This window comes from Bacillus rossius, chromosome 3, assembly GCF_032445375.1.
Source record: "Bacillus rossius redtenbacheri isolate Brsri chromosome 3, Brsri_v3, whole genome shotgun sequence".
Taxonomy (NCBI): domain Eukaryota; kingdom Metazoa; phylum Arthropoda; class Insecta; order Phasmatodea; family Bacillidae; genus Bacillus; species Bacillus rossius.
Window position 1 is genome coordinate 49,083,274 of NC_086332.1, and position 8,898 is coordinate 49,092,171.

Here is an 8,898-nt window from a genome sequence, read left to right on the forward strand (position 1 = left end):
ATTAATATTATATGTTTTTCTAAAAACTTTGTGAAATAATTACGTGACTGTTCACCGGGCGACGAAGTCGAGGACCACACCCGGAATCTCTCCAAGCGCTGCACGTGTCACGGAGTGGGAGTAGGATGGACGGAGAGGCGCGACACACGGCAGAAGAGGGTCAGTAGGCATCTGGCGGCTGGACGAGGCAGACGCACGCGGAGATGAGTGTCGCAGAGTAACGACGGGTGATATCCAGTCTGGGGATTGGAGATTTCGCGACCACGTGTGTTACGCCGCAAGTCATCATTGGAAATAGTTTATAATTGTATATAAGGTTTTTTCTTGTGACTAGACATTGCGCGTATCAGCGGGCACGTTCTTACCGTAGCGAGATTGACTATGTCTCAGGCGCCGGCATTCAAACTTTAATTTTTCACCACTATCATTTAGAAGGGGCCATAGAGGGTTATTCAAACGAACGCACCACGAGGCCACGGGGAGCAGCCCGCACTTGGCACCTGCCCACCGAAACACTTGCAACCGAGCTTCACTCCGTGGAGGGACGGGTGTTATGTCGCGGGCAGCCCATGTAAAGGGACTGTGTGAGGGGCTAATTAAATAGTTGCATTCAAACTGACAAACTTTTATTGTAGTACGGATAGTGATTTTTTCCCCCGCCACAAGGCTTGAACCCCGACCCAAGAACAGAACGCAACCAGCATCACAGGGGGGTGATATCCGTGACTACGACAAATTATATGACGAATATTATTTTGTTTTTAAATTATTCATGTTTAAAAATGAAAAAAATCACAAGCATAATAACAAGTTTAAAAAATTACATCCAGCACTACGATATGTTAATTAATTTCATAATTGAGGAAAAAAATTGAAAAGACTGAGATAGCTCAACCCAAAATTAACTGTGATAATGTGACATCATTAAAAAACAATTTTAGATTATTTGTCCAAATATAATTTATGACGAAAATTGGAAGCCATTTTCCATGAAATACTTTTCCTCCAACTCAAATGCCAAATCTAGGACGATGGAGACAAATATTTGACACTGTGACATGGCCTTTTGTGATAGGATGAGGTCCTAGTACTTAGAATCAGCAGTCACTTACTCTACCACAAGGCTGGACAAATAAAATATTGAGTTTTTAATTTTGTTAACTCAGAATTATAATCCCTTTTGGTCCAATTGGTATAGCACTGCCTTCACAACATTAGTGCTTGCATCTGTCTGTACATACAGCACACTCTCGGAGTATACTCGGGACAGTGTGTGACATCTGGAGAAGGGTGTTTTCAGATTATCCAGTGCATCCTGAGCAGCTGGGGTCCAATTGGTAGCGCTGTCGAGGCGACAACAGGTCTGTCAGTGGGGTTGTGAGCGTGGCGAAGTTTGCGATATAGTTCCGTAGCCAGTTGGCGAGGCCCAGGAACCAATGCAGCTGTCTGCGTGTTATGGGAGTTTTTGCCTCTGCAATCTTCACTAGGTGTACCCGGTGGGGCCAATTGCCCTCAGCGTCCACCACGTGCCCTAAGAATTCCACTTCTCTTAGTCCGATGTGGCTTTTCTGGGTCGCGCAGGTGTGGTGGTGCATTTCTAGCCGCTCCAGGACCAGCGACAGGTTGCGTGCATGGTGCTCCCAGGATTCGGAGTACACTATCACGTTGTTGAGGTAGGCCACCACGTACTGGCCTTTATCCTTCTAGTACGCGGACCATTATAGTTTGGAATGTGGCCGGTGCGCACTTGAGGCCGAATGGCATGGCACAGAACTGGAAGCGTCTGCTATCCGGTATAGGAAATGCTGTCTTTTCTCTGTGGCTTGGGGTGATTGGCAATTGCCAGTAGCCAGAGCGTAAGTCAAGAGTTGTAAATACCCGTGCATTGCCTAGCCTTGCCAAGGCTTCTTATACGCTGATCTGTGGTGGAGGGGAACTGATCGTAAATTTGTTCAGCGGACGAAAATCCACACAGAACCGCATGATTCCATCCTTCTTGGCCACTAAGACAATACGTGAATTATATGCACTGTTCGATGGCTCGATAACCCCATCTCGCAACATATCTTGCACCTGCTCTCGTATCAGACGTTGCTCCCGGAACCCATATACTCTGGGGGCTTCATATATGGTTTCATCATGTGTGGTAGGAATTTTGTGCTCGGTCACAGTGGTGCGCTTTAGTGGATTTGTAGTGGCAAAGATGCTTTATCTTTCCCACAGAAGTCGCCTAACATCGTCCGGATATTCGGAGGTTACTTGATTGGCCAGGTCTTCCAACCCAGTGGGCTCCCCCTGGGGTAGTGGTATGCTTCCTAGTGTTTATACTGCCAGGCGCTCACATTTACCTAAATTTACCAGGCCTGATCCTGGCGAAATCAAGGTGTCCTGGTCTACCAACTATGGCTGTCCGAGTACCAAATCTTCTCGGAGTCCTTCAATCATGAATACTGGAGTTTGGGTCACCATCTCCCGTATACCCACTGTGAAGATGGCATCTCCATTGACGGTCCCGGTTCCAGTGTTCGTAGCAAGGCACGGGGTACAGTGTCTGGGTGTGATATCTGCGTATGGTACACAGTGCTGGGCGACGAACACATGGCTCGCCCCTGTGTCTATAAGTGCGGCAGTTGGTCTCCCGTTCAGGCTGATGGGGATCCGCATCAGTCGGTTTTCTAGAGTGGTGAGCTACCCCAGTTGTTCTAGGTTGTTCTCTGTGGCTTGCGGCAGGGGATTGGTCGGTGCGGGCGGTAGGACTGTAGGTTCTACCCCTTATTATGCCCATTTCTTGCTGGTTGTGTCGCTGTTGGTGTCTCTTGTAGTCTTGATGCCAGTGATACATGCCCTGTGGGCATCCAAGACGGACTCCAAAGCACCGATTGCCTGCATTCCGTCATTCTGGTGATGTGTTCTGGTCTGTCCCACTAAGTGGGTGCTTGATCCATTGTGTTGCTGTCTGCCATGGACGTTCCTGTGGTATGTCCCTGCTTGTCCCTGTAGGTGCTCCGACCTGCTGTCTGGGCCATCGTTCGGGGGAAGTTGTCCCGGTCCAAAATCCCAAGAGGTGTCATAGGTTGCCTTCTGTAGCTGTTGCCTGTCGTATATAGTCCTCTACTGTCCCATTGCAGTATGGCCTGAGGAATGGTTGAAATTCTTCTCGCACTAATGCCGTAACTTCTGGTAAAGCTTGCTCGGGGTCTTCTCCCGGGGCAATGCACCAGTACAGCTGCAGCTTGTTTCCCACGAACTGCTCTACTGATTCTGAGTCCTTTTGGGACTCACTGTAGAAGCGAGCGTTACAGCTCATGACTGCCATGTTGTCATTAAAGCGCCATGTTAAGCAGGTAGTGAACTCCTGCCACTAAATGTCAAAGCATCTTCACAGGTTCCACCACTCACTGGCTTGCCCGCGCAATTGCTTACTCGTGCGTTGTGTCCATTATTCTATTGGCACCCCGGATTATGTCAACCGTCCCTTACACCACTGCGCAAACTCGCATGGCTTCCTCATGTGGTAGCACTATGCGTCCTGTTGCGGTAGCTGTCCACCCCATATGCATGTTTGGTTGCACTGCTGGGCTTGCAAGCACCTCCAAATCTATGAGGTTTGCCCATGCCTTCTGTGTCAGTGCCTGTGTGGGCCTTGGTGTTGCTATTGTGTCCCAAACCAATGTACCCATATATACTCCGATCACACTGGTTTTCCCTCAGATGTGTTGTTTCACTGTCCCTCTCCTGTCATTAGGTCCAAGTCCCTTGGTGGCTGACCTGTCTCACATGTGTTTGACAGTCTGTGTGCTAGCATTGTTTATGAATTTCTACACTGCCTGTCCTGTACACGTTCTTCTATACTTGTTTAGTAAATATACACTTCGGATCGCCGAATGCTGCTGGCTGTTCGTGCTCTCTTGTAGTCTCGATGATGAAGTGTGCCACACGTTCGGGCGCCAAAAGTCGCTGCCTCATCTCTGATGAAGATGTGGAGACGGGATGGACGTCGCTCGGTCGTTCGGTAGTCGTGGTGTTTGCCCAGCGCCAGCTTTTGGGTAGAGCAGCTTCACACTCTGAGGTGGGAATGGACTGTTCGGCCCCAGTGCAGCTGACCGAGGAGGTGCTTGCGCGGAATGGGCCTTCGGGGACGATGGTTACTCACCCTGCTCGGCATCACCCTGGATTAAGAGAGTGTATAGGTGGGGGTGAAAAACCCCTGGGTTTGCAGTGCGCCTAGGCATCACTGCCGAAGAGCTCCTTCAGGCGTGCTGCCAGTCGGTCAGAGATGGGTTGCGGCCGTGGGTCCTAGGCTGGTTCCCTGTAGTCGTGGTCGTCAGTAGCTTGCTTGATGGGGGGGGGGGGGGGGGCAAGAGTAGGGTGAGGAGAATGAGGCGGGGTTAGGATGCCTTGATAAGGGTGGTTGGTTCAGGGGGGTGAGGGAAGGGTTGCTCGGTAGTCGGTAGGCGATCTGGGGATTATGGGACAGGGGAGAACTGATAAGAATGGAGGGGACTGTAGGCCGGGCTTGGCTCCCCCTGGGCTGTTGCTGCCATGAAGTATCCCCGCAGGTATGTTGCATGAGGCTCTCAGGCATGCTGGGTTGGGCCTGATGTGGGTACTTCAACGAGTAGAGTTGCCTTCCGCCGGGTGCGGTGGGAGCTGGTACACTTCCTCATCAAACTCACGGGAGGTGGAAAAAGGAAGGTGCTTGCAGTCTCGCCAGAGTCGCTAACGGAAGGTACGTGAGAGGGATGCCCGCAGTCTCATTAAGAGTAGCTAGCGGAGGATAGCCCGCAGTCTCACGAAGAGTCGCTAGCAGATGGGTACAAGAGAAAGGGAGAGAGAGAAGGGGAGCCCGCCTTATCACTCGGAGTCGCTAGCAGAGGAGGAGAGTGAGAGGGAAAGAAGTAAGCCAATAATACCACTATTTATCGTATTGGTCTTTATTCTCCCAGACTGGCTTGTTAGTTCGTATGATTTATACAGTTCTTTTCTACATTCTTTTGTGTTAAAACTTTACATATTGTTATCCCTTTGGATGTTTTGCATTTACAATGGTACTTACAAGGCTACGAAATGAACTTACACTACACACTTAATAGATTCATAAATATTTACAATCATAACATGTATTAAAGTAACTATAATACATTGTCTGTTAATATTCACAACTGCTATCTGGTTACGAGTAGTGGCACTACAATGGCCATGGCCGTAATGTTGCGACACGGACAGGACTGCGACCCGGGTTTTTGTTTAAATAAAGAGGAGGTACGACATCAAAGGTAGGTAGAACACATTATGGAGTCGATGAAATCTTGTACTTCACGAATGTTTTGTGGAAATGTAAGAGGAGAGATATTACCACCTTACGTGGTTCACAAGTCAAAAACTAGTGGACTACATGGTGATGTCGACCCAAGTGCCACCCTGGCTTCCTACAGGCCATTATGATGCGCCGACTCCCCTCCTGCCAGTTACGCGTGTGCATGGCAGTGTCGTCATGGCAAGTGGGGGCAGGCAAGAAGCAGGCGCGCAGCGCAGCAGTCGGCCGCGAGCGAGCGGAGCAAGTGGTTGTGCGAGTGTGCGAGGTGGTGTTGGGAGGATTTGGCCACATGGCTCGAACCTCTCTACGCCAGAGCAGCCTGAGCACCTAGTACACCACAGGGGCTCAGCTTGGACGACAACAAGTGGTGTCCAACAAGTGTTACCACAATATTTATCCAGTGCAATGGACAAAAGTGCATAATTGCAGTGGCGATAATGCGTCGCCTCCCACGCCGGGATCGGATCACGCGGCAAAATAGTGAGCCATAGAAGGAGTGTCATACAACAGTGTCGAGTGTCGCCACGTCTTCGCGTTTGAGCTTATCGCGCAGGGAATAATATTCGGGCTCTGCGGTATCGGGTAAAGAGTGTCACCATGGACTCCGATGTGAAAGGGCCAGAAGGGGAAGACAGTTGCCAGTGGTGCAGACAGGTTTGTACCGTGAAACTGGAAGGCGCGAAAACCGAGGACAGTGAAGTGTGCACCTGTCCGTGGAACACAACAGCAAAGACAACAGGGACACGGGAAAGTCACGGACAATACCACAGTCTTTTACCAATAGTGATGCGAGTGACTGAGAGCGCAATCTTGTTGCTGGAATTTTCGGGGGAAATGCACGAGTGTTCGTGGTCGTTCCTAGCTGCGTGTCGGGAGAGATTGTCGAGGGCGCCACTGGACAGTTGGGTGTCCAGAGTGAGTGGACAACTGCGGGGTCGTTCGTGTACTTGGTGGACAGGCACCGGAGATTACCTCATGGACTGGGAGGAATTTGTGCGGACATTTGAGAGGCAATTTTACGGGCCACAGGCGCGGGCCAGCTCTCATCAGCAGCTGTACTGCACGTCACAGGCAGGCAGTGTAAGCGTCGAAGCCTTTATTCACAGTAAACTGCGTCTCTATCGCCGTTTGGACACTGGGAGACAGCCGAGCGAGATACTGTCACTCATCTGCGAGCAGCTGTCACTGGGTTTCATACCATTCCTGCGGGGCGCAACCGAATTGGAGCTGTCCAAGTTTGTCGAGCACTCAAGGGAGCATGAAGGTGACTTGCCTGCCATACAGGAAGTGAGGACACCGTCAGACCCGAGACACGAAGCACGTGTTCAGTGGCAGGCGGCACCAGAGGACACCTTGGCGGCGGTACCCTACGTGACTCAACATCCCCCATGTTACTCAAGGTCGCAACTCGAGGCCAGACCAAACCAAGAAGCACAGCAGGAGGAGCACCATGTGGACAGAAGCATGAGAGACATCAGGCCACCATGGTGTCGCTATTGCCTCTCTGAGCAATATCACTGGCACGCTGACTGTCCGACACGAGAGCAGGTATGGAGAAAGACGCCTGCCGGGAAACTTCCGGTAGGGGGCAGTGATCTAGCAGCCACTATCCCCAACACACCCGCCCGACTGACCAGCACCAGCCACCACCGGTGAACCGAGGGAAAGGTTGCCAAATAGAATCTCCATCCAGACTCAAAGCAGATAGGAATGACCAGCCAGCAGACGTCAGCAGCGTGCCAGCACCGGCACCGCCTGGCGCGGCCAGACCCACCTCGTCACCCGACGTACCAACAGCCCCTGCGACGAGTGGAGTCGCACCTGCCCGCCTTGCACGGCTGGGTGACGACGAGGCCACATTGCTCCGAGTCCCGGTGCTCCTGAATGGGCACCCCATACATGCCCTGGTGGACACAGCAGGGAGTCACTCGTACATCTCCGACCATCTGGTACCTGGAGCCATATACGAGGGAACCGTCCTATTGGCCACCAAGGGGACCAGTGCGACCACTGCTGGGCGCGCCCAGGTAACCATCGATGTACATGACCAGTCTAGTCAGATGAGTGCCCTGGTGGTCCGAGAACTCCGAGAAGAGCAGATCCTGGGCCTACCATGGTTGGTCCAGAAGGATGCTACCATCGACATCTGGCAAGGTAGGCTACACGTGGGTAGCCAGGGCTATCGCACGGTGTATGGCATGGGTCGAGTGGTTCCCACCCTTCCCTCCAATCTGGCCCGACTGGAAGACATCGCCAATGATGTGCCCCCTGAGTACGCCACATTGTTCGAGGTCCTGCTGTCGCAGCATCCCCAAGTCTTCACCACCACAGACATGCTAAGACGAACGACGATGGCAGAGCATTCTATCCCGACCCGGCCCCATCAACCTGTCTTCGTGAATCCCGAAAGTTTTGGACCTGTCGAGAGGTAAGCCATACAAGAGGAGATTGCGAAAATGCTAAGGGATGTGGTGATAGAGCCTTGTGAATCCCCCTATAATAGCCGAGTGATTATGGCCACCAACAAAGATGGTTCTCTTCGATTCTGTGTAAACTTTAAGCCCATAAACTCATAACTATCCCTGCACTCCCACCCCTCATAAACATTGGAGATGCCCTTGCGGGGCTGGGGGACTCCACCATTTTCACATAATTGGCCTTAAAGAGCGGCTACTGGCAGGTCCCAGTCAAACCCGAGGACCACCCCAAAACAGCTTTCACCGCCCCGGATGGCTGCAGATTCCAGTTCTGTGCCATGCCGTTTGGGTTGATGGACGCCCCTACGATGTTTCAGACCATGATGGCCCATGTCCTGGACGGGTACGTGGGCGAATTCGTCACGGCCTACCTGGACGACGTGATTGTCTGTTATAAGTCGTGGGAGGACCACGTGCGACACACCGCTATGGTCCTCGAGTGGGTTGCCAAGCATGATAGAGACTAAACATGCCCCACGCACGACGAAGGAATTGCAGTGCCTCATGGGCCTCTTGAATTGGCTGTTCTCCTTCATCCCAGACTTCGCGACAGTGACTGCCCCTATCATAGTCCTACTGTCGCCCAAGACGAAGTACAGGTAGACCGCCGAGGCAGACTGCACCCTGGCTGCCATTAAGCACCTGTTCCGAGAGAGTCATGTCCTCTCACGTATAGCACCAGTGGAGCTCCTGTACCTGCAGACGGATGCCTGCAAGGTGGGCATGGGGGCAGTGCTATACCAGGTCAGCCCCGACGGGGAGCGGAGTGTGTCGGAGTATGCCAGCTCCAAATTCTGGCCGGCTGCGAGGAAAAATGACTTAAACTAGCAGGGAATGCTTGGCGGTAGTGTGGGCGGATAGCCGCTACAGGCACTACCTCGAATGCAAGTAGTTCACCCTGAGGACGGACAATTAATGCCTCAGATGGCTGAATACCTTACAGGGGTGTAAGTCCAAATTTACTAGGTGGGCCATGACCCTCCAGAACTACGCCTTCCAAGTTGAGTATGTGCCGGGGAAGGCGAACCAGCTCGCTGAAGAGCTTTCCCGACACCCTGACCCGACCAATGTGTATGAGGATGAAGGGTCCTGGGAGGACCTGGT

At 52.0% G+C, this 8,898-nt stretch overlaps 1 protein-coding gene across 1 annotated transcript; it reads left to right on the forward strand.

Moving 5' to 3' along the window:
* Positions 1 to 7,027: 7,027 nt before the first annotated feature.
* Positions 7,028 to 8,622, forward strand: LOC134531287 (uncharacterized). Its single transcript, XM_063366981.1, has 3 exons — positions 7,028 to 7,159; positions 7,983 to 8,207; positions 8,497 to 8,622. The coding sequence occupies exons 1-3, from the start codon at positions 7,028 to 7,030 to the stop codon at positions 8,620 to 8,622; spliced, it is 483 nt and encodes a 160-aa protein (XP_063223051.1).
* The last annotated feature ends 276 nt before the right edge of the window (positions 8,623 to 8,898 follow it).

Excerpts from the sequence above, each read along its gene's own strand:
- LOC134531287 (XM_063366981.1), top strand. The coding sequence starts at position 7,028 with ATGACCAGCCAGCAGACGTCAGCAGCGTGCCAGCACCGGCACCGCCTG. Across the intron at positions 7,160-7,982 it reads TGCCCGCCTTGCACGGCTGG|AGCGGCTACTGGCAGGTCCC; the intron begins GTGACGACGAGG and ends TTGGCCTTAAAG. Across the intron at positions 8,208-8,496 it reads ATAAGTCGTGGGAGGACCAC|ACGGATGCCTGCAAGGTGGG; the intron begins GTGCGACACACC and ends CTGTACCTGCAG.